Source organism: Amia ocellicauda, chromosome 17, assembly GCF_036373705.1.
Source record: "Amia ocellicauda isolate fAmiCal2 chromosome 17, fAmiCal2.hap1, whole genome shotgun sequence".
Classification (NCBI taxonomy): Eukaryota; Metazoa; Chordata; class Actinopteri; order Amiiformes; family Amiidae; genus Amia; species Amia ocellicauda.
This window is the reverse complement of record NC_089866.1, coordinates 13,374,004-13,399,466: the sequence shown is the minus strand read 5'-3', so window position 1 is coordinate 13,399,466 and position 25,463 is coordinate 13,374,004. Positions and strand designations below refer to the sequence as shown.

Sequence of the window (25,463 nt, the reverse complement as noted above, 5' to 3'; positions counted from 1 at the left end):
AACACAGCGACCTAAATCTCACCCTACAGAATACAGTCAGGTCATCACAATTTTGGCATAGCTTTGACAGTTGTTCACAATGAACCCAGTTGAAGTTGTCACTATGGGATCAGTTTGGAGTTTAACAGCCATGTTCTGAAAGTCCGTTTTTACTTTTTTCTTTTTCATATTCAACATTGGATTGTATGTCTCCTGTCGCCAACAGCTACATTCTTGAAGTCTGTAGCTTCTATTATTTTAGTTTGATTGATTTGCCTCAGTCTAAGTGAATATGTAATAATGAATAGCTATGGAACTCAAATACAAAACTGATTGTGGAACCAAAACATTACAAGCAACTTTAAAAGTTAGTTGGCCTATTCAAAGAACTGCATTGTCAAAACCGAGCAATTAAATTTGGTGTACAGTCATTTTATCTGCTCAGTCCTGCGGCAAAGTAAAACAAAAACAAAACAAACAAAAAACTTAAATCAGCAGTATTTGTGTGTCTGTGTGAGAGTGCAGTCAGATTCATCTCAGTAGTATGAATGACGTTGTGACGCACAAAAAATAAACTTCACGTAAGGCGGGGGGAAATGATGCAATGCTGTTTGGCTGTGCTGGTCACAGCACTTCTGTATTAGAGGATTGAGGGGACGGTGCAGCAAGGCGGATGAGAGAGGCGGAGTCTAAGCAGCGACGAGCGATGGCGGATAAGGGAACTACAGGTCCCGTTCTCGCAGCGCAGATTTCCGCAGATCTGCACAATCCCAGCGATCCCATTGGTGGAGCCGCGCAGACCTGCGGAAATCTGCGCTACACGAACGGGACCATTGCCTTATACTATATCAACTTTTAAGTACCAATACTGATAACAGGAGGTTTATCCAATGGTATCTATAGTCTTGCTCTTGTATTGTATATCTAAAATATGAACACGAGAGGCCAGTGGAAATGAAAAAGAAAAAGCACAACTTCCATAACTATACAGTGCAAACTAACGCTCGATTTAATTGGCTGCAAATTGGCGGAGTTTTTGTCTGTTGCTGGGGATTGGCCAGGCGAGGCCAGGGAGGGGCGGGAGGTGCCGTCCTGTATAGAGACACGGACTGCGACTAGAGGTGAGCGTGGATGTTTCTTCTCATTGCATTGAAAGTATGTATCCGTGCACTTCAACTGTGGCAAACCGAGCCAAGCAAAGTGCCACAGGCTCGCCTCTGATTTAGTTTAGATCCGAGTTGAAACGCAGTTTTAGATGCAATGTAATGTAAATGTATTTAGGCGAGTTACGGATATGCAAGATTTGCATTTGGGTAATTTCATGCAGCACATACTGTCACAAGATACTAATCTAACTCGGACAAAGAGTGCGCTAAACTGCAACATGTGACATATCAAATCATTACAGCAATATTTGTTGGGTTAGAACAATTAGTCTTAAAGTTTGGTACCATGTGTATAGGACATGCAGCTGGTAATCAGTTCACCTACAGTTCACAATTGAAAGGCTTTCTTCTCGTATAACTTGTTTGGTTCTATAAATCCTGAGAACATAATTACATTTCCGTCTACACGACCTTCAGTTCAAGCTAAAACTGGTTGATCTTTACTACCTGTCTTGTCTGATCCCTGATCGCTGCCTCGTCTGTCAGGCGTGCATGTCTGAGCTAATCATTTACCTTCTGTTAATTGGCCAGACAAGTCATACGGTTTCACAATTGCTTCATCTTTAAACAGTCATTTCACTATTTGATCTTTGAGCTTGTCTTGTTTTGGCAAAAAATTAAACTTCCAACAATGTGTTAGTATTACCCCTTTGCAGCTGGTGTGGGGGCCGCTGAATTACAGAGGTAGGCCTGCTTGTTTCGTTCATTTTACAGAGTGATCTTCATACATCTTAGTATTTTTGTGCATTTGAAATTTAATTGACAATAATAATATATCTAGCCCCTGATATTTGCTCATGTGTAGAAACGTGTAGCTTTTACAACCTGGGACAACTCACAGAGGTCTGGAATGGGAGTCTTTTTTGTATGCCTGCTTTATCCTTTTTTCATATAAGGAAAATATCTACCTGATTGCAAGCAGCCATGGCTCAGAGTAATGGAAACCACCAGAGCAAAGACACCTGGGATTCCCACAACAGAATGATGCTGGAGCCCCTGAGCACCAATGATGTGGAGGTGAGGACTCACAATGTTACTGGTTAATTCTGTAAATATATATGCAATGCACAGAAACTTAGACTACTTAAATAGGTTGCCAGACTACATTTTAAATAGTTTTCATGCATAGATTAGACTGTTTTTTTGTTTGTTTGCACACAATTATTTGCAAATTCTAAACTAGGATTATTTGTGTTTATGTTCATGGGGAAGCTACAGAAAAAAACAATATTATTGTATTTCACATTTTGCATGTCATATCTGAAATCAAATTTATGGTCAACATTTTTACTGGGCTTTGTGTAATAGATTTGTTAATGTCTTACATAAAGGAGGACTGGAAATGCGTTTGAAATAATAGGTTTAATATTTGCATATGTATTTAGTTTTGCTATTGAAGGTATTGCATTTGTTTTTTTATTTGGAAATGAACAATTCCAACAACAGAAAATTTCACATTTGCATTGAAATTAATTTCACTTCAAGGTCTCTCAGGTATTTGTTTTTAACTGCTGCTGTCAGAATTGGATTAGAGACAGTATGTCAACCACTACATTGTAACTAATGTGGAGGAAACTCTGCCGTTTATCAGTTTAGTGCGTTCCTTGCAATGCCTTTATTTCACACAGCGTGGACTCGATACAAAAAGACACTTTTAAACACAGAAGTAAACAAAAACGTGGTTATGATTAAGCCATTTCTGTGTTATCTTTTAAACAAGCTAAGCAGAAGATATTTCTTCATGGATGACAGTTCCCAGGCTAATGCATAGATAAGGGAAGATAAACTTAAATCACACACTTAGACGTCTCCCCGATGCATGTAATTCTTAGACAGAGTCCAAGATACCTCCTGTCCTGACACTAATCTTGATGTTTCTTCTTTAAACATACCAGCTGTAAAGCCTTGCAGAAGAGACATGCAAACCTTCCTTACACACTGAAATACCACAAGAAATGGAGTTCGGTCTAACTGATTGTTTTGGCACGAATTTGCTTCAGTTATTTCTACTGTGAATTTTTTCTTCTGCATTTTCTTTTACCATGGGTGTTTTTTATAATCAGAATTGGAGGCCTAGAAATAAGTAGTCCATCCTTTCTTTTCCCTCAGGTGTTTGACATCATAAAGAAAGAGAAGAAAAGGCAGACCTATGGGTTAGAGCTCATCGCCTCTGAGAATTTCACTAGCAGGGCCGTGCTAGAGGCCCTCGGCTCCTGTATGAATAATAAGTACTCAGAGGGATACCCTGGACAAAGGTGTGTTAGATTCCTTTTAAATGTCCTGCTTTACAACTGGGGAGAGACCTAATCTAGTTAAAGAAAAGTGAAAAGATAGATTGATGGTCAGAGTGTTGTCTGGTTTTAAATCTAAGACTAGATTTAGGTAGCCCTGTTGCCTATTTAACCATTGCTTTTGACCATGTGTCTGAATCGGATTATATCAATTTGGTCTTTCATTCATACAGGAGGGAGAATATTTGTGTGATTAGCTTAAATACTAAAATGACTTTTCTTGCTGTTCCATTTTCTAACAGTGAGCTTTGTGTAGATGTGTTCTGAATGGTAAATTGGTGCTTTGCAATAGATGTGTGTGTGCTGGGTGTCACAGTGTTGGTGCTGCTTCCTAGGTACTATGGAGGCACAGAATTTGTGGATGAACTGGAGCGACTGTGTCAGAGGAGAGCTCTGGAGGTGTATGGCCTGGATCCTGAGAAGTGGGGGGTCAATGTCCAGCCATACTCTGGTATGTAGACCAACTGTTATCAACACTCAAATAACCACTGCGCTCATCTGAAATGTCTACGCTTGATGATGCAAACAGGAGTGTGAAGGGGGATGCTTGGTGATATTAACCTCTATCCACTGACTCAGACAATATCTGTGTTTACTTGTGTCTCTGTGTCTTCTAGGATCCCCTGCTAACTTTGCCGTTTACACCGGGCTTGTGGAGCCTCACGGGAGGATCATGGGACTTGACCTGCCAGACGGCGGTCACCTGACCCACGGGTTCATGACGGACAAAAAGAAAATCTCGGCTACTTCCATTTTCTTTGAGTCAATGCCATACAAGGTGAAGGGCTCGTAGTAGTTAACTTGCTGATTAATTAAAAAATTAATAACATGCCACTAACATCTTCTTGTTATTGAGTTTTTGTGCTACAATAGTAGAGCAAAACACATTTTTATAAACACTGATTATTTTAAAAAGCTGACATTATATTTCTTATTAACAAAACAAGAGCTGTATATATTTATCAAGGCTTTGATCTACTAACTGATTGTATGAACCAGAAAGATAAGTGAGGAGTTTGAATGGTAAATTGCTTGTTTTGTTAAACATTATCTTCAGAATATCTTCAGAATGGTATTGAGGTCATGCAATTTTATACTTTTATTGTATTTTAAAGTTCATTTTATTTTCACTTTGAAAAGTGCTGAACAGCTGTTTTTTGCTTTAATTCAAACACGATTGTGTGAATAATTAACTACTGCCAACGACTTGCATGGAGAGTTCCTGGATTTATTTTATTTAACTTTAATGTGGTATCAAACAATTTCCTTTTGAGCCATACATTCTAGTAGTAAAATCAAACTAAATGATAAAGTACTAAAATTGTTTCAATTTGCTTTTAGGTTAACCCGGACACTGGTTATATAGACTATGATCGACTTGCAGAAAACGCACGACTTTTCCACCCCAGACTCATCATCGCAGGTGACGATGCATTAAAACACCTCTGCTTTCATACTGTTCCACAGTGTGTCTGTGAATGTCATGAACGTTACAGGATAAGCTCAGTGTATTTATAATTAATTGCCTATACCTGTGAAAATAGGTTTCCATTTAAGATGAATGTAATATATTGCTTACATTGCTTATGATAACACAATTCATTGCAATATCAGATTGAATTATCAGCAATTACATGTGATCTGCCTGGATGGATAGTTAGAGCCTTGCATATATTTTGCAGATATATTGCATGATTTAAATCTTGCTGTTTGTGTCCTATAAAGCAAGTTCTATCACCCCATATATGAGCTGACAAGTAACACACCTAACTGTTTTGTCCCCTGGTGATGTTCCAGGTGTCAGCTGCTACTCTCGCAACCTGGACTATGCCCGCATGAAGCAGATAGCTGATGAGAATGGTGCTTATCTCCTGGCTGACATGGCACACATCAGCGGCCTGGTGGCGGCGGGAGTGGTGCCCTCTCCATTTGAACACTGCGACGTGGTCTCCACCACCACACACAAGACCCTGCGTGGCTGCAGGGCTGGGGTCATCTTTTACAGAAAAGGTGTGCTTCCTGGGAAGGGAATTGAATGTATTTATAAACTTTGTGGGATTCTGCTAGCCTAGTGAAAACTGAAAAACTGTGAAAAAAGGTTCATTGTTAATCAATCATTGCTTAATAGCTCATATTGGTACTACTGGATAATTAGCTGGTGTAGTGAACATCTTCCGGTTTACAGTAATCTGGTGGTAGAGTGCAGAAGCATTTTTGAATTGAATCCTGTTTTGTTGATATAGCGATTAAATATTCTATGATATGTCATTTTATTTAGTTTCTTTCTAACCTCGCAGGGGTTCGCAGTGTTGATGCCAAGACTGGTAAAGAGAACCTGTACAATCTGGAGGGCCTGATCAATCAGGCTGTGTTCCCTGGGCTGCAGGGTGGGCCGCACAACCACGCGATTGCAGGTGACTGGCGTCCTCATCCCATCCAAACCAGTCATGACAGTAGTGCCAGGGAACAGGATAACGCATAAGAGATACTATAGGAACAGTATGTGGGGTTCTGAGTGCCCCATCCAGTAAAGGACTTCCCGTAGTCTGGATCAAGGCATCACCATTGCTGTCTATACTATCGCCAGCTATTGTAGCTTCACCTGCTTTCTTTGCAGGTCATCTGCACTTGCTTAACTAGTTTCTGCATAATTATTGTATACTAAGGTGCTGTAGTTCCCACGGTTCACGAAAAGTGGAACATTTCCCTTCAGGTCACATTTATAACAACTATATTAAAAACAGCATTAAGAACTTTCAATAAACTGTTACATTTATAATACAAATGCTACTGAGCTATTCTGAACTATGCTGCAGTACAGTTGTATAAACTGAAAACACAGCTGACTGTTTTGCCAGTACAGTGATTTTTACTACTGCGCTGACTTACCTGAAGTACAGTTGACAACCTGCATGGAACAAATAGTTTTTGCAAAAACACTATGGTGATCTACTGAAGTATAAATAATTACATTAAATGTAAGTTTCCTTTCTTTTCTAAAACACTTTCTAATTAATTTTCTACACACTGTGGAAGATTGTTCAGAGTGTCTAATGGCTGTGTGTTGTGTGATTTAGGGGTGGCTGTGGCTCTGAAGCAGGCGTTAACCCCGGAGTTCAAGGTCTATCAGATACAGGTTCTGGAAAATTGCAAAGCTATGGCAGCCACACTGACCGAGCTGGGATATCGAATTGTTACAGGTTAGTACCGCAGAGTGCCATCATTGTAAACCTACATCTTTCCTGTTATTTGGGTAGAGATGCCCAGTGCGGGACTATAGCTTCTTCATAGTCTGACATGAAAATTGTTGCTACTTGTGCATTTAATTTAATTTACTACAATGTTACACCTATGTTGTATGATGATTCTTGTGCATCCTTTAAATCCCCTTAAGTAAAGGCATTAGCCAAATGAATAGTTACTAATCAGATGAATGTATGTCACATGTTGGATGTAATGCCACTGGATTGGATTGCATATTCCTTTTTGGGTATTTGAGCAGCCATGACTTTTCTCTTTTCTCAGGTGGCACTGATAACCACCTCATCCTAGTGGACCTACGAGCTAATGGGACAGATGGCGGCAGGGCGGAGAAGGTGCTCGAGGCCTGTTCCATTGCCTGTAACAAGAACACATGCCCAGGTACCCAGAGTCAAGAGTTTAATATAAAATGGTTATTAGATTTTTTGACAAGGTATTGCTTTCCTGCTTTGCTTGTTTTCGGGTATATATTTTACATCTGTTTCACAAATGACATTCACTTTGCAGATATTTTTTCAGTTATTATAATGCAGAAATTAAGCATTGTATAAACAACAAATTCTGTTAACATAAATTTGTACCTCGGTAGTTTTTCATTGTGTGATTTTGTTCGGTTTGAGTATGTACACAAGTGAAGGTTTTCATTTCACTTTGGACTAAACTTGAAATTGTAGTGGAAAACTTTCGTGATTTGATTTTAAACAATTCTGGATGAAGAGAATTTATGGGCATATCCTTTAAAAAATAACTTACACATGGAATGCATATCTGCATATACTGCTGACAAGCAATAATTATGATCATTATGGTCATTCCAGTCACCTCAGACTAGAGAACATGGAAAAAAGAACATTTACTATTTACATTGCGAACACATTCAATTCTGAGAGCCACACTCTTAACATGCTTTACTGCGTCTTAGCCTATTTATACAAACCAGCTTAGGTGAGTGGGAAGATCCAAGTGATGCAAAAGACGGCTGCAAATTGTAGATTTTTTTTCCTTGCTTTGAATATGGGATTGTTTACTTGCATAAACAATCTTCCACTGTGCATTAATTTCCTTTGTTGTTGGAAAGGAGAAAATGTATAACTCTGCCTTCTGTTTTTCACCAACATACGTTGTCTATGGAAACTATAATTACTGCTCAAGGGTAGGACCATGAATCACTATCACTCGATTGACACTCGATAATAATTCCATTTGTCAAAGGGAAATTAAATACAAAGCTTTTGTAGTTGAATTACTGTTCATAGCTGACATTGCTAAAAATAACTTTCACCCAGCTGTCAAATCTTGTAGCATCTGGTGACATTGATATTTTACTACTTATGCTTAGTAACTGGAAGAAACGTGATCACAAGCAGTAATGTACACGTCCTTATATTTGTTGTAAATGTTCTGGCAATACAGGTTTGTATGTTTCAATTTAACGTAGGCTGCACGTTGTTCAATTTGCAGGAAATGTTCTGTTTTTTTTCTGGACTGTAAGTGTAAAAACCTGCATGTAGCAAAGGCACTGCAGAACTGCTTTATGAAATTGAAAAATAAGCTAAATGAATGTGAAAGCAAGAAATATATAAGCTGATATTTTAAAAGAACACTGTAAATTGTAAAGACCCACGTGTTAAAATGTTGGCTTTTTCATGTATTTTATTCAAATCAACCATACACTGCTATGTTGGTATTTATCAACATAATGGTAGGGTGAAGTTTAAATATAAAATATTGAAATCAAACCTCAGATTTTAAGCAATGCAGTACATGTTATTGTGTTTCAATTTAATATGAATGTACTTATAACTTATATATTTATTGGAATTGTACCAAATAAAACCAGTGAGATGTGGGCAAAGTAAGAGATGGAACAATTCCAATAAAAGTAAAACCGACAAGAATACGGGCAACACACATTAGATTACTTTACAAACTATATGCTTTTACTTAGTTTGTATTTCAGAATGATTTGTTCCATTTTATGATTGTTTCCAAAAGAAAGCACAAATACAGTCCTAGAAAACCTTGACACTACCATATTGAATTACAGTCAGTCACATGTGACCATAGTCTTTCCTGATTAGGCCTTAGGTATTTGAGCAAGGTGAGAGATTCCAGCATGCAACACCAGCTTTTGACATTTGTCATTATTTGGTGAGTTTTCAATGTTAAAAATTGCTTTTATGATAGAATCAAACTGCAAAAGTGATATACATCTTGATAATTACAGGTAGGCAGGCAGTGGTAGCAGAAATAAATGTCAGCGCTAGGCAGCCCTACTGATAATATACTTTACCATCTTGTCAGTTTAACACCACATTAATGGGAGTCTCCTCTGTTTCTGTAGGAGATAAAAGTGCCTTGCGCCCCAGTGGCATAAGACTGGGATCCCCAGCTCTCACATCCAGAGGCTTTGTGGAAGATGATTTCCGCAAAGTGGCCGAGTTTATCCACAGAGGTGAGTGCTCACTGTGATGAGGCTTGTGGGCTTAGTGAGACAGTGAAACTGGATAAGGGAAGATTGTGTTGACATTTTGAATTTGAAGAACAGCATGGTGGTCATCTTGTAATCACCTCTGAGAAGATCTGAAAAGAAAGCCCAGTGGACCTCTGGTTATGATGATGCAGAGAAGATCAGGTGTATCATGACTTTTTGACATTTCTGCATGTGCTCAGAAATGGCATTTGACCAACAGCTGCTTCTGGGAAGTTTGCAAATGTCAGAATTTGTCTTGATTCAGTTTGATTAAAAAAGGACAGGCATAGAGCAATAATGGTGATTTAGCGCCATCTAGTGTTTGTTTAATTTTTTCCTTCATGACTATTCGCATGGCCATGATCCCATCTGTCCTTCCTGTCAGTTTCAAGGAAATCAGATGCACAAGGCTTTGAAACATACTGTAGGCATATATCTCAAGACACCTTAATGGGTGAGCTGTGCTTCCTTAGTGGCTTTTGCTGAGTGACATGTAACTAAACATCAGAGGAAAAAAACAAAAATGTAATGGTGTAATGTAACAGCATGGCTATCTGTTTCCAGGCATTCTGCTGACAGTTGAGATTCAGAAGGATATGAACCCCAAGGCCACACTGAAGGAGTTTAAGGACAAGCTGGCACAAGATGAGAAATACCAAACGAAAATCAAACGGATCCGTGAAGAGGTGGAAGCCTTTGCCGGAAGATTTCCAATGCCTGGATTGCCGGATTTGTAAACTATCAGATTTGTAGGTCTGGCAGAATCTAGATATTTTCCTTTAGTGGGTTTAGTGAACAGGAAACCTCTAAAAGGCCAAATTCAACTTTTACTTCACACTTCAGTAAAAGTTAAGGATAGTAGGTGGAAGACACATTTACTATCACCCTTGATTTTCTTGGCATAATTCATTTCCTGAATATACAACATTCTGTGTCTTTTTCCATGTTTTGCTCCACCCCTCTAAGTTTACATTAAGCTTAAATTATGAATGCATTTCATGAATTTGGAAAAATGGTTTTAAACATCTGCTAGAAGCATTCTGACCTGAAAGGATATTGTATTAAGTTTTTTTTTTTTTTTTTGCCTGTGTGAAGGCACATCTGTGAGAACCAAAAGCAAAATGCATATTTTTAAAATATTAACTTTTCTCGTACATCTTGTTGATATTTTATTTAGTATGTTAAAGATTGTTACTGCAACAATGTATTCATGACCAGAGTGTACATTTGAAATGTTGCATACATTTCGATGTGTAGAGATTCACAAGCAATGCTTTGTGTAAACTGCTTAACATGCCAGTGATTTTTGGAAGCTTTAATAAAATAGGGGTTCCCACACAAACTCTTGGTCCAGATACTGGAGCATCCACAGTACACACTGATAGGCAGACATTGGTAATTTTCCACAATCCTAATATTGCCTTTTATTAAAATGGGCAATAAAAAATTGAATATTACTTAACCCAGTCCCCCCCTGGTTCTCCACCTGGAGATGTGCAAAACTACAGTCTTGTGACAATAATCTGCAGCTTGGGTGGGCATAAGGTCCCTCCGACTGGCAGACTATCCTGGTCGTCCTCCTGTGCGCAACCAACGCCAGGATCCTTGCGTCTGACACCAGCACTCAGACCTCTGGGAGGGAGCGAGAGGGCAGCGAGTCCTCCGCAAAGACGGCTCATGATAGAAGTAACACTTAGTATTCAGTTCCCATTCATTCCACCATCAGATGCCAATCCCCATACTGCTCTCACTGCACAGGTACAGCACTGGACCTGGATCAGGAGGAATGCCACACCGGAAAAACCCACCCCACCGCAGCTGCAAGAGAAGTCACATTAGCGCAGTGTGGGTTGTGCAAGGTCTTCTAATCTTCGCTTTACACAGTAACGTACATAGATTTGTTACTGACTTTCCTCACAGCTTTTAGTGCAGTTATTCAAATAAATGCCTGGCTTTCCTTGTAGCCAAATCACTTTGCTACAAATCACTATACAGTCAAGAATACATTTCTCCACCTAAATTGTAGCTTCAAGTAATACCATGCAATACTTAGCTTCTATGCATTTAATTCCTGCTCTCTGCTCTGTGACTCAATCCACATTACACCACCACAGGTACTTCAGAAGCATTAGCCCTCCAAACTCCAGACAGGCCTTAATTCCAGCACCACACCACCAGCTCTCCTCAGTTTCTCTGATCTCAGCCCCTATCGGCTCGGCGTGGGGCTGAAATCAGGGTTCGGTTGCCTAGCATCAGCCTACACCTGCAGGCATACTGACTCATAATGTTGTCATTACAAGAAAACCATCAATCCAAGTACAATTAAACAATTTTGTTTGGAGCCCTTATTATCACCCCCGGGTAACAAAAATATAAATGTTTTATGATCATCATCATTGTCATAAAATATGAAAAGTACTTTATAGATTAAAGTTCAGTATAAAGAGGTGTTTTGAAAGTGAATAAAATTTTTATGGTAGAGAGTGTTATTGCTGTCACTATGCAGACAATTCGTAAGTGTCCTGAATGAACAGATGTTTTTTTTTATATATATATACAGTATATGCCTGGTTTCCCATCATTTTACAATCACTTGTAAACATTATATGGCTACTGCATGCTAAAAAAATATTCTCTCCAAACTGCACATTATGATTAACCTACTTTGATGGATTTGACCACTCTTTTAAGGATGGATTTCAGTGTGCACACTTATATTGACATGTTATCAATCCTTCACTGGAATATGACCATTTACAACAATAGCTTTGGTAGTTCTCTAATTAGTACGTTTTTTGTTTGTGAATACATTTTAATTTAAACTCAAGACAATATTGTGTACGAAATTATATTTATGGCACACAATAAACGCATTTTCCATTGCACTTTGTTCCCCAAACGAGACCCAGACCTATTATCCAGAATAAACATGTAATATGACGTTTGTCTGAGTTATTCTAAAGAAATAACGAGTGTAATCAAGGGCGTTGTTAGGAGGGAGGCATGAATGATTCATGGGGGCCCTGCGCATCTCGTCGGTTGCAGCTGACCCAAAATGTCCTGCAGCCGCCACCCACCCAACACATACATGCCTACTACATGTATGGTCTGTAGACTAAGTGGGTCTGAGGATTATTCTGAATGATCTTTGCATGTATAGATGTTCAATATCTCCAATGTATATAACAACAAAACGTGGCTATTAAACAGTAAAGTTGCCGATTGTAACGTTTTCATTGGAAAACAAGAATAACAGCATCCCACGCTCCATTCAGAATAACAACAAAGACTCGGCGGAAGTGCGTCATCGTGTGATTTCCGCTCCCGCAGTGGCGACGTCGAGACAGCGCGCAAAAATTTAAAGAAGAAGAAGAAGAAGGTAGAGAGACTGCAGCAGGCCTGATGAAGACACAAATTAGGTGGGTTTACAAAGGCTATTTACAAAGTGCGGCTTCAATAGCTGTCAGATACAGTATCCACTATGTAATATATATCTCAGTTTGTCGTTTAAACAAAATCACATTACGAGAAATGTTTATTTAATGGCCCACACAGAATATTATTAGTTTGTTTTTTGAACTGACACAGGTTGTTTGTTGGTCGGGTGCAATTGCCTTTCAAAAATCAAACTTAAAACCCCCCCAAAACAACAAGTGGAACAACGTGAGGTATTGATTGACGTCCTGGGCAGTGTAGGACATGAATGGGGCAAATGTTAATATGTTATGAACATGGGGGCGAATATGAACAATATCCAGAAGGTGGACATGCTTTATTGTAAACCTGAAAACATCTAACGCTCTTTTTAAACCTGTGAAGTGTGGTTTCCGCTGTACAAGCTTTAAAACCCAAAGCGATGGAGGAAGGAGAAAGTGTCATCGTGATCAGTGACGATGAAGAAATGGCTACAGGGTGTTTTGACGATTCCTCTGTGATGATTTTAGATGAGACTTCTGAGAAAAACGGTAATAAAACGCACATGGCTGTGATTTTACATCCTTTCTACTACTACCATACTGCTGTTCTTCAAGTTTGATTAAAGTGCTTTCATGTAGTACAGCATAAACGAGTTGTTTTCTTTACACAATATACACATTTCTCAAAACTGGCTTGTGTAAGTTAGTATACACTTATTTTCACACACTAAACACAATGCTTATGTAAGTGATCGTGTTTTTAAGCACTAACTTCCAAAATAAGCTTACGTTTTGATAAGCTGCATCTCTGCTGCACAATAAATGAATACATTATTTTTATTGCAATGTGATTTTCTCAAGATTCTTTGTTAGACTCGAACAAAACAAATGAGTTGGTGGATGAGGAGCTGTCAATCACTTATTCTAAAAGGCCAGAGGTGATGCCACATGCACGATATGATTGCACAACAAATCTGTTCAGGTATGTGCATTAACTGTTTACTTTATGTCCCTGGTTATGTCACATATTTGTCTCTAAACTAAGATTAAACCGTAGGCACATTTGACTAATTGCATTAGCATTTTGTTTAGCAACCCACCTACCAGGAGTCTTTTTACATTTTTCTTTCTAGCCAAACTGAGAATGAGACTAAGGTTCCTATTGAAAGAAACAGCACCTTCTGTCAAAAGTGTTACTGTTACATCTGTGATAACCTAGCGTCCAAGGTAAGGATGTTGTACATTGCAACAGAGAGAAATTCATTTAGTTGAGAAAGCAGTATTGCTGTTTGTGTAGAGATTTTTTTACCAGGAGTTATTGATTGATCTATTGATCGTAAACGGTGATCACATGTATAAGTGGCTCAACATACACTTAGTACTATCCTAACTGTAGTATAGGAAGACTGACGGGTGATGGGTATAAAAAGCAACTTGTCTGGTCTGTGGCATGTCATATATTCAACTGACAAGAAGAAAAAAGCATGTATATTTAAAATAATCTATGTTTATAAAGCTATCAAGTCCTAGGTTAGCGTTTGATCTTTTCAAAAGCCTGTCTGATGCAACAACCTTAATTACTTCTGATTTTCCCCATCAAAACTCTTGAAATGTACTGATAAGCCTCCGCTGTGTTTCTCAGTGTCCGGTCTGGACCACCACTGGATACTGTCACTGCAATGCCCACAAGCGCAGCACATTCTGGAAAGCATGGAGAGATAAGACTGTGTTGGGAGGCCTGGAGATGTTTAAATTTGATCTGCTGGAGATAGATGCTGACCTTAGACAAGCTGGTATGTTTCTTAAAAAGTTTTTGTAATGATCTTAAATGTGCACCATATTTGTTTCTAAATATTTACTGTACAGTGAATTCTTGTGGCTCCGGTTAGACTGCAGTGTTGACAGAGAGAGCGGCATTCATTCTAATTCATTCTAGTTGGGCTGTGGACTCGCTTGTGTGAAGACTGGATTTGGCTACATGTTTCAAAATTGGCATATCTGCATATCATGTTAGTATAATGATCACCGTGGAGTTGAATAACAGTTGGAAACTCCAAATTGGTAGTGTAGGGAAGAAAAATACTTGCCACTTCCAAAAGACAAGACATTGTCTTTCCAAAAGTACACAAAACCACTGGTCTTTGTAAGTGTTATCCTGACATGTGGCTTTTCTCTTTTCAGAATATAACCTTTTCAAGTTTGAAGCTGAATTGTCAGTAGAGCATGGCAACTTTCTGATGGGGTATGTGACCCCTTTGACCAATATCTACCCTTGCTTATGCAGATGCCATGTAAGCTACTCAAAGAACAGTGCATGCAGTCACTGCATTGCAAAACATGTGGAAGTGCTGCTATATGAGTAAGTCCAAGTTTTTTTTCCCCTACAGAATACCCTTTTGGTGGGGAAGGTATTTTGAATTTACAAATCTTTGTTGTTAAAGGGTACAACATATTATAATACCCCTTAAAGGGATCCTATAAATCAATATAATATGATATACAGTTGCTAACTTGTCAGGGTGAAATATAAGTTGATAGTTTTCCATAAATATGCTTAAGGACAGTTTTCAGTTTCTAAATATAATTTCTGCCAAAACTGAAATTTGCTCTTCCTGAAATACTGGAAATGTCATTTTTATTTTACAGCTTTTACAGGAAGTCATACGTTCTCAATTATTATTAATGAAGTAGAAGAAAACACGATTGTTTCGCCTTTTCACCTGTGCTGGAGCTCACAGTCATGCCCTATGATTCCATCTGTTTTGATAGCTTGTGAAATGACCGGCACATGTTTACACTTGTAAAGCGTTTCAAATTGCTCTGCAGAATGGAATTCATAATAAAATTAACAAATCGTATTCGGTCCGTTGGGGATTCTGACAAGCAAGTAAAGCTATTTAATATATAATGTTTATGTTTATGTGAACCATCTCTAAGGTAAGGTTTAGTGCCTTGATAAAATGACTTGCTTGCTTAACAGAAGGTCTGGATAAGAGCAGCTGAACTAGGACAAAAGGCATGAATAAAGAACAAAAACTTAATTTCTCTCTCTCCAACATTCTCAATTGAATTTGTTTTTCTTCTCAGCTATTCCAAAGTGTTTGACCTTCTGTCGTCCTTCCTCGATAAAGCAGACAAAGAGCGACCAAAAACCGCTGCTGTGATGTTGCTAGGAGCAGCAAAGCACATTGCAACTCACAAGCAGCCTTCCAGGTATGCTGATGCTAAAGTCATGGAAGAACTGCTTCAGAAGAGACTGGGACTATCTGAGATATTCATAAAACACTGAAACTTTTCTGGATCCCCCCGTGTCTCAGGGCACAGGTGAAGCCCTGTAGATCACACAGTACCTGTTCCAATCTGGACTGTCATACCCAGCTGGGAGCTCCCCACAGAGTGGCACATGATTGGCCACTGCTGCAGTTTTGTATTATTCAAGCTGGCCAGTGTTAACTCCTGGGAATCTGCACACTGTTGACAATGTGTAATAAGTCTGCTGTTGTGTAACATACGTGGTTGTCCTAAATATGCCTATAAAATACCTTAAAGGTGTTTTGAAGGGCAAGTTGGCAAAAATAGTAACCTAATTTACCTAGAACTGCCAGAGGCCTTCGCATTGATGGTTGCATAGAAAACAACATGTTGCTTATACAGTATAGTGTTTATTTATTGTATGCATCAGACTGCCAACATACCTCCTACGATAAAAGTGGTAACGAATTGCCACAAATTCATAATAATCAATGAATAAAGACTGGTGAGATTATGAATGGGGAATTCCAGTTAAGGGGGGCATGAAAAATAAGAAAGTAATTGTCAATTCCAAAAATGTCCTTACATTTGAAATGGTTAGTTTATTCACCATTAACAGCTTGTTACAATAGTGTAACTTTAGTGTTAGAGGCTTGGTTCTGTGTGCACATAATGTGATCTTTGTTGTAGAATTATACACTGAAAAAAGATCCAATTTTAGTCTTTAATGTATTTTGTTCCTTCTCTCTTTAACAGCCTTCGCTTACCAAGAAATAATAATCTTAAAGCACATGTGACAGAAGCCCTTCCTTTGTTACTATTAAGGTAAACTCATTTATTTTTTTCCAGTATGTAATGTATGCAAATCACTGTAATCACTAGCTTAATTAAAGCTCACACGTTGAAAATCCCCTGCTTTACTGTAATCGCTTCCTTCTCCCAGTCAGGCTTCCATAAAGAGAGTGTTACTTAGTCAAACATTAGACAGGCATTAGTCATCCAAGGTCATCATTAAGAAGGAAGATTATAGGGAATGGTGTGAAAATATACCTACGCCTACCCGAAGCAATGCTATTCAAGCCTTCAGCATTATACATCGATTTCTTGATAAAATAATTTGTGCACCAGGCAATGACAAGTATTCTTTGCCAGTTCTTACTTGTGAAAATGTTTTAGGATTAATTCCTTGGCACTTCAGTGATGTATTTATGTATTTGTTTTGCTTTTTGATAAATTATCTTGCTCAGTTGTCGCCTTTTACACCTTCGAAACCAGTTTTTCTTCTTGATTTGGTTTCTTCAATGTATCATTCTTTTTCACGGTCAATATCAACACCTGTCCCAGACTTGGCAGTCAAAGGAGTGAGGACTGTATCTCAAAGCATTCTTTTTAAGCTTTCCTTGTGTTTATAGGCTAAATTCTTTCTTATGCCGGTAAAAGATAGTGTGCTGTGTTTCTAAGTTCAGCCAGATGCATTAAAATACCTTCTGTTTGAGCTTTAATTGTTGTATAATAAAGCATGCATGGGTTTAAGCTAAGTGTTCATAATTCATAAATCTTTTTAAGCTTTACTTTATCTACTAATAAAATAAGCAGGCATATCAAATGTGATATGTATCCTACATATTTTTATAGTAGCTTTACTGATTACCATTAAGCAGGGAGCCTTATTCACAAATGTGTGGCTTTGTGTGTTCATGTCAGGCCTGCTTTAAACACCCTCCTAAATGTGTGAGGGTGTCTGAAATTGTTCGTTTGTTTGTTTGCAGAATTACAACCACACTCCAGAGCTTGCTGGTTACCTGTGACTTTAACCACTCGTTCTCAAAGAAACTGAGGGACTTCTTTCAGTCCCTCACCCTACCACTTAACTGTCGTTCATTGTCCAGCAGGCAAGTTTTTATTTACCATTATTGTTCAGTTGTGTGCTTCATGCAGGAAGCATGTAGTCGGCTAACACTTGTGGCCCCTGCAAAAGCATGGACTGCCAAGCCCCCAACTTCTATTCACACCATGTGTCCACAGTACATGATCTCTATCACCTGCTCTATCACTCACCTGACTGCATTTAATAATTATAATTTTAAGCAATTTATAAATGCACAATTCCTCATCAGATCTCTGTGATCTAATTGAGAAATGGACATGGATTAACAGTCGTTTAAAGTTGGACATTGACAACATAAATGCATTCAAAGTAGGTAGCCATAACTTTAAGCCAGATTTGTACTTGTTTAGCCCCTTGGGAGTCCCTTTATTGTCGGATCATAATGGATTCTCTAGTGTTGTGAGATTTAAAAGTGGGTTTCTGTTGCAGTCTGAATATCATTCAGTGGGATGATCCTTTATTGATGGCTGTTCTGAGGGGACAGAATGTCTCCGGGGAGCGATTCGTGAAAGGAAAGCGAGAGACGCTATGTGAACTGATCCAGGTGGTGCAGGCGCGCGTGGAGAAACTCAGGGAGCAAAAGAAGTAAGGCTTTGCCAAGGTTTCAGAATCCATATGGTGCTTTTTTTTATTTTCCTAAAGCTGTCAGAAGTTTTACCTGGTGTTATTTTCAGGTTGTTGTTCAAAGAATGTGACTAAGGCATGTTTTTTGTTATATTTTGAACCCAGTCGACTCTTAATTATGCAGAATGACACATTGAAGAATCCACAGATTGAATTTTCTCTTTTTATTCACCTTCTTAGGTACAGGGAGCTGGCCCGATATCTCAAGGTGGTGAAAAGCAATAATAAAATGCAGTAAGTACAAGTAATGTAAATAAGGGTTTGTACCATTCGCTCCAAGATTGTTCTACAGGATTACAAATTATAACTATTACCTAACTATGTCCTAACTGGAAGATTTTCATAACTGTGGCAGTAGCACAAATTAATGCTAATAAAGTTTGGATGAAGACCTTTTTTTCCATGCGTTTGCATGTTGATTATAATTAGAAATGATCCAGCTAGAAAAGCAGGTATTTTGGTAAATTCAGTGGCATAACAGTAAATTGGAACTAATACCTGCCTAACCATTAGCCCACAAACACCAGAGTTCCCTTAATTTAATTGTTATCAATCAATTAATAAAGTAATTATGTGCTCTGATTAAGAAAAATAGTTATTTATTGGTGATGTTTTTAAATAGGTGGCACTATCCAGAATGTAAGTTGGAGACCACTAATGATAATTTAGTGTTTCACACATTGCATGGCTGAAGTACCCTCTAGCATCTGAATACTGAGCACAGAGACCAGACCATATTCTGGAAACCTTTACTGTCATGCAAACTTAAAACCTGACAGAAGAAAAAGAAACCCAAAGAAATGGGGAAGTGTCAGATAAAACTGTTAATTTAAGATACAAAAAGCTAATTAAAAGCTTCATTTAAAAAATAAATGTACATTTTTAAAAAGGGTGGTGCATGTAACATGTTAAAGTTTAATTAATATGGTGCTTTACATTTAATGTACAATTTACATGAGTGTCACGGCTTGGTTTGGAATTAACATTTGTTATTGTCAGTCAGTTTCTGCTCATATTTGGCCCTGAGGACTTGGTCACTAAGTTTTTTTTTTTTTTTTTTTTTTTTAGTTTGCAAAGCATGAGGGATTACATCCCCTTCTTCCTGTGCAAGGCTGGAGATTTTCAGGCTGCGAGTCAGAGTTTTTTCCACTATACATCTTTATTTTGCTGCTGCGCTTGTCGACTGACACCCACCCAGTTTACTACGTACCTGAAGATCCTTCGAAGGGGGCAAGTCCCTGTTGGGAAAGAACCTTTTCTTTCAACGGAGTGGGAGCCCATCAAAGGTTATTTCGGTTCAAGTTTAACAAAGCAATTAAATGTCTATGTTATATATTGCTCAGGTGTAGGTTTCATTACTTCATAGTGTAGTTCTCTCTATCTCATATCTTTTTTTGTTTAAGAATATATATATATATATATATATATACATATATATATATATATATATATGTATTAGCCTGTATCATTACTGTGTCTTATGTGTGCAATGTATTTTTTTAAATAACTTTTTAGGTGCTAACCCTCTAACAAAGAGCGAGCTTATAAAGTGTGGCCTTAAAATACTTTACTACAACTCCCAAGTGTACATGCATGTAAGTATACCTCAGTGCCTACATTTAATGCTGCACAGTTTTCAGTTCATTATTTTGAATTGTCCAGCTTCATTCATAAGCATCCTGTATGTACCTGTTTGTAGCCGGACAGCTGGGCAGATTTCGTCCAACTAGCTTGCAGCTCAGCAGATTTGACGGAAGACGGCTCTTTGATTTGTGTGCCTTGGCAAGAACCAGAGGAGACATTTCAGCAGGTGAGGGTCTTCATCAGTTTGTCCTGATTTTATATTCTTTCAGCCTTTTAAATTGTCCTGGATTGAAATGGCTCCTCAATTGCTGTGACTGGCCTACCTCCAAGTGTTCAATTATGGCTGTGACCTGTAAAGCCATAACTGTCTGTATTTAAACTGTTAAGTGGACGTTAGAATAAATGGATTGTATTAAGAGGCAATCTGCCAGTCAAGAAGTGTCCTCTTTGGCTTAGAATGCTTCATTTTCCATGTGGTCCTTTATCAGCTGATACTGCCTGAGCTTGCTCTTAAATTTGACCCTTTAACAGCCTGGTCAATGAGCTACAGCTGTAAGATCAGTCAATTTATTTAATTGAAGGTGATCCAATTGGACTTAAAGGTTGGATGACCTTAAATTGAAATTAGTATTTGAGGAGCGTTTAATTTGTATTTAATGTACGCTTTGTTTTGTCTGAAATAATACACAATTTAAGAACTTTAGGTACTTTCTCTTTTCTTGCAGAAAACCAGAGACATTGCCAGTGCTATTCTCATGGAACTGGAAGTGAAACGGACCCTCAGTATCCCACGACAGTTTCACATTGTGAGTATTTCACCTCATAGTGCACACAGACTGCTATACGAGAATACAGATCTTGAGACTACAGGTTCTATTATGGTGGTGTATGAATAATTTTCTCTGAAGGCAGCTAACCCTCAGCCTGAAAGTGTTTTTGTTTTGTTTGTTTCCAATCCAATCTTAAACTTAGGAGGTGGGAATAAAATAATGACTGAATTGAAATTTAATGAATGACTTAGTGGAATAATTGATAATGGATATATTTTTACCTAACTAGTGTTTTCTTATTTAAAAAAAAATCCAATCCAATCAATATGGAGGAGTGAAAAAATAACCCATGTTAATGCTTTGGGGTATAAATAAGGGTAGTCTGATCATTTATGGGATAACTCTTTACACTACTTACATGTCACAGATTAGTGTCCTGGGGTGATGAGATTTGTCACTTTTTTTGTGTTTTTGTTGATGCAGCATCTGCACAACCAGGCTCTGCTGTTACTGGTGACCCAGGCGCTGGCTTGCAGACTGCTCCGCACTAGCATGCTCACTCTGCTCAATGTGGTGATGGCTTTCAAGGTAGCAACTTTTGACATGCTTGCTCTATGGTTCATGATAGACACATGATAGAAGTTCATTCTGTTTCATTGCAAGTCTCAAATGAGTTCATAAGTTCCTTTTTATTTTTTTTATTTTCAGCACAATTTATGGGCACTGAAATTCCTCTTACATAGTATCAAGTTCCGACCTGAAGCTCTACATTTATTCATTAAATGTCTTCTGGAAGACCTTTTCAAGGCAAAGGACCTTTCACTTTCCAGGTAAAGATCTTCATTAACTCTACTCATATTATTAGTGTTGCAGTCATAATCGGTCAGTTGTAACGCACTTGCAGGGTCAGTGCGGTGCTCTGTACTAAGTTGCGCACTAGCTGGTACGGTACTATCTTAGGATCATCCCCAGCTGCGGACTAAAGTTAGTGCCCATTTCAACGGAAAAAGAGTTGGAGCAAAGCTGGAGACTAGCTGACCCCAGCTTTAGTCCGGTACTAAGGATTGAGTTTGTTGTTATGCTACTAAGCAGGAAGTGAAGTCAGTGAAGGGGGCCAGGCGCAGATCTAGAATGGCTATATTCTCTATGTATGAGGTTGGGCCTCGCCTCCACTAGGAAACCTATGTGATTGTTTGTAACGTTTTTACAGAATGCGGGTGGTGACATGTTGATGTGATTGGCAATGCTAATCGTGTTAAAATGTGAATGCCATATAACACAACACAATATAATGCTACTATGCTACTAAAATTTGTTTGTGAAAAAAAAAAAAAAGGAAATGCATGCCATACATAGATAATTTTGTGCTACCTATCTCAAGAAAATTATTTTTGTTTATCAGTACTTTCTCCAGGTGAACCCCTAATTGTGGTTAACATGGTATAGTCGTAAGCACTATAGTAGTGGGGGTGGGGGGTATCTTCATAAACAAATAATGAGTGTCTTCTCTATTGTTGCTTTAGAGTGTGACCACAGGGAAAGTTTTCTCATGTCGGCTTCTAAAGGTACACCCAGATGTGTGTGGCAACCCTTTGCTATTGGCAATCTAATGACAAGCCAGTTTCTCGTAATTTTTGACCTTTCGTCTGTTTTCCTTTGTTCAGCCAGGCGGAGTGTGAGTTCATTGGCGATTTCATCATCTTCTGCCTGTCGGACAGCTGTCCGTCGTTATTGCAAGTCAGCCATCAAATTGTAGAAAACTTATTGTGTCACTGGAATGAGTGAGTTATTTTTCTTATGCTATTAGACTGAAATGTTGAAATCTCATGTAGTTTAGGCCTATCTGATGCACACAATCTCTATTACAATATGACAGTTTGCCTTTCTTCTTTAAATAATGTGAAAGACTAAAATTATTCCCAAACTGGGAGAGCTTTTTTTTTTTCCCCTCTGCTCTAGTGTCTCACTGATGACAATCAAATAATGGGCTGGTAGTCAAAATATTGATGTGAAATGTATCCATGGTTTGTGGGAAATATAAATACATTTTGCTTTTCAAAATCTCAGGCAGCAATACCCCTGGCAGACCTACCTCGCTAGCATCCTTCACAAATGTGTAAGTGTTTTCAATATTGTTTTGAGCTGATCTCTATTTTACCTTATCTATTTTAGCTGTAGCTTATATAATATTTGCTAAACTAAGTAATACCTTATGAAAAATCCATTATTTGTTACCATAAACCAGGCTGAAATACCAGAATTTCAGTACTATATTTGGAATTCACATATAATGAATTACTCTGCATTGCTTCACTGCTCCGGCTGTGCAGTCTTAGTTAAAAGTTAAGTTAAAATATCTGTCTTCTAACAGCTGTAAATTCTGCAATTTTCTTTTTTATGCTTGATACATTGTTAAAAAAAGTTTTGATTGATAAGTAAATGACCCAAATTAATTCTATTTAAATGGATATTGTACAACCATACTGGATATAATCTCTGACGCACACACACGGGCTGTTCAGATCCATTAAATGCTTACTAATAACTAATTGAAGCAACAGCACAGCAGGCAAATGTATAGCAATGTTTAAGACGTGCAGCTTAGCAAACCATGTGCTCTGGATTTCATTTGTTTCCAGCATTTATAGAACTAGTCACAGGCTTGACTATCAATTAAGGATCAAAATATACAAAACTGATCCAGCACCTCAGTCTTATGTTCAGCTATATATTTTTAGAAATTGTTTATGTGTACTATCTTCCAGAACCTTACTTACTTATTTTTTGTTTCTACAAGGACATGCCTCATTTGACCGTTTCCTGCAGATACCTGGAGCTGAAGAGCAAGTTAAATGTTTCTGTCGAAACGCCGCCCTCTTCAATCCCATGAGTGTCTACGAGCCCAGCATGTTTAACGATTTTAATATTTACTATTTGCTGATCGTTGTGTGTGAGAGGTACACAAACGAATCAGTTTCATTTTAGAATTAAACTAATCCAATGTAAATACTTCTGAAAAATACTGGGCAGTATTTTAAAGCTCAGGTAAACTTGTTTGACTATACAAGTATGCTCTTATAAGCTGTTGGTCTATATTTTATGACTTGTCTTTCAGTACCTCCTACAGATTGGGAATGGTTTTATCTGAGAAATGTTGCCATTCAGTCTGAGAGCTTTGGGGGTTGTTGTTGTTGTTGTTTTTAAAAGAGGATGGCATTACTAAACGCTCTTTTTCGTTTGTGTGAGAAGTAGGCCAAGAACTGAAGATTGTGTCAGACTGTACCGATCTGGTAAACATGGGAGTGAATGTGAGAATTAAGTCAGGGGTGCATAAATCCAGTCCTGAACAGCCATTGTGTCTTCAGGGTTTTTACTGTAATACAGGTTTTTAACTACATAATTCAGCTTATTGTCTTAATTGGACCCATTCAATAACATCTCCCAGTTATTAAGATGCTGCTGATTCAGAGACTGATGAAACAATCGCTGGATTTGTACACCTCTGAATTAAAACATGTATTTCTATATGATTTCTTGGTGAATTCCCAACAGTTTCTGTGAGTTGGCTATGGCCATTTATTTTGTGATTTGTATTATTGTTAGTTTTCTTAATAACCCTTCACTCCCAGAGATGTCTTGATGTCTTTTTTTATTTTGTCACCACTATGCCTTGCTAGAAACTAGTCTAAGATGTGAAGAGATGTACTAAGAGTGTGTATTTATTTTTAGCTTGTTTCAAATTGACTGAGGGGAACATTTAATTGAGGAAGTCTCCATATCTGTCACTCTTCTTTAGGGACTTGCATTACAGATCATGCATTTATCTGTAGTAGTGACATTTGTCCAAAGTAACATGACCGATGAAAGTGATTTAAAATGCTATTGTATTGTATTGTATTGTATTTAATTTCAGAAAGAAATGGTTAAATAAACCTGAGATATTTATGAGATCAATTTAAGCAGATTCAACAAGTTTCAATGTCCCACTTACATTATTTGAAGAGGGGCAAAACAAAACTTAATGTTTTGGGAAAAGTTCTTGTGATTGTAGCGTCATTAGTTTTAGATTGCAAGCTATTACTTCTTCATTGTTAAAGTGCAGCAAACCACTTTGGCCTAGTGTTACAGTGAGAGAGGATAGATACGTAGGTTTTACAGCACAATGACACTTTCATATGACTCTTCTGCATTATATTGAGCACTGAGGTCTCAAACCTATTTACCTATTAAATGCAATTTGAAAACTGATGCAGATCTTGCTGATTAAGTGTGTTGAATTGTTCAGCATTGATGTGAATTTGGTCAAAGTCTAATACAATTTGAAATATGGGTAATGGACAATTAAAATGAATCCACGAAGGGGGAGGAAATATGCTAAAAGCTTGTCAAGAGAACATCACATTTTAAAATGTTATTGATTCAAAGATCTTGTAAGAGTAAGATTCCAAAAAGACACCTACACTTTGCTGTCTGCTTTCTTAGAGAAATGTAAAGATTGTAGCCTTTTTTTGGTTTTGTTTATACCGCAACAAGGGTCCAGGGATCATAATCCTATAGTCTGCAAATAAAACTTATATCACAAACCGTCACGGGGGAGCCATAGGGCGCAAGGCAGGAATACACTCAATACAGGATGCCAGTCCATTGCTGGGCTACACACACGACAATTTAGAATGAGGAATTACAATGAGGAAACCCACGCGGAGATGGGGAGAACATGCAAACTCCACACGGACAGGGACTCGAACCTGGGACCCCT

The 25,463-nt window shown here is 38.1% G+C and overlaps 2 protein-coding genes across 4 annotated transcripts; both read left to right on the top strand.

Annotated features, from left to right (window-relative positions):
• The first annotated feature begins 1,015 nt into the window (after positions 1-1,015).
• On the top strand, positions 1,016-10,512 carry shmt1 (serine hydroxymethyltransferase 1 (soluble)). 3 transcript variants are annotated; one of them, XM_066689248.1, is made up of 12 exons: positions 1,016-1,100; positions 2,042-2,162; positions 3,255-3,400; positions 3,772-3,887; positions 4,054-4,214; positions 4,778-4,859; positions 5,234-5,446; positions 5,734-5,850; positions 6,514-6,636; positions 6,962-7,078; positions 9,042-9,152; positions 9,735-10,512. In XM_066689248.1, exons 2-12 carry the CDS (start codon positions 2,070-2,072, stop codon positions 9,905-9,907), a joined length of 1,452 nt encoding a protein of 483 aa, XP_066545345.1. In that variant the 5' UTR covers positions 1,016-1,100; positions 2,042-2,069; the 3' UTR covers positions 9,908-10,512. The 3 variants fall into 3 exon arrangements, with proteins under 3 accessions (XP_066545345.1, XP_066545346.1, XP_066545344.1); XM_066689249.1 differs by lacking the exon at positions 1,016-1,100 and adding an exon at positions 1,116-1,134; XM_066689247.1 differs by lacking the exon at positions 1,016-1,100 and adding an exon at positions 1,165-1,829.
• Positions 10,513-12,497: 1,985 nt separating this feature from the next.
• On the top strand, positions 12,498-24,952 carry LOC136712675 (uncharacterized). Its single transcript, XM_066689389.1, has 20 exons — positions 12,498-12,589; positions 12,990-13,135; positions 13,460-13,568; positions 13,720-13,813; positions 14,229-14,379; positions 14,768-14,945; positions 15,674-15,799; positions 16,595-16,663; positions 17,608-17,730; positions 18,156-18,311; positions 18,531-18,584; positions 19,419-19,636; positions 19,866-19,945; positions 20,050-20,160; positions 20,660-20,740; positions 21,188-21,292; positions 21,413-21,534; positions 22,369-22,485; positions 22,772-22,820; positions 23,502-24,952. Exons 1-20 carry the CDS (start codon positions 12,573-12,575, stop codon positions 23,592-23,594), a joined length of 2,199 nt encoding a protein of 732 aa, XP_066545486.1. The 5' UTR covers positions 12,498-12,572; the 3' UTR covers positions 23,595-24,952.
• The last annotated feature ends 511 nt before the right edge of the window (positions 24,953-25,463 follow it).

Coding starts and splice junctions, on each gene's coding strand:
- shmt1 (XM_066689248.1), top strand. CDS start 2,070: ATGGCTCAGAGTAATGGAAACCACCAGAGCAAAGACACCTGGGATTCC. Junction 3,401..3,771: donor GAGGGATACCCTGGACAAAG/GTGTGTTAGATT, acceptor GCTGCTTCCTAG/GTACTATGGAGGCACAGAAT. Junction 4,215..4,777: donor TTGAGTCAATGCCATACAAG/GTGAAGGGCTCG, acceptor ATTTGCTTTTAG/GTTAACCCGGACACTGGTTA.
- LOC136712675 (XM_066689389.1), top strand. Junction 16,664..17,607: donor CTTCCTTTGTTACTATTAAG/GTAAACTCATTT, acceptor GTTTGTTTGCAG/AATTACAACCACACTCCAGA. Junction 22,821..23,501: donor CTAGCATCCTTCACAAATGT/GTAAGTGTTTTC, acceptor TGTTTCTACAAG/GACATGCCTCATTTGACCGT.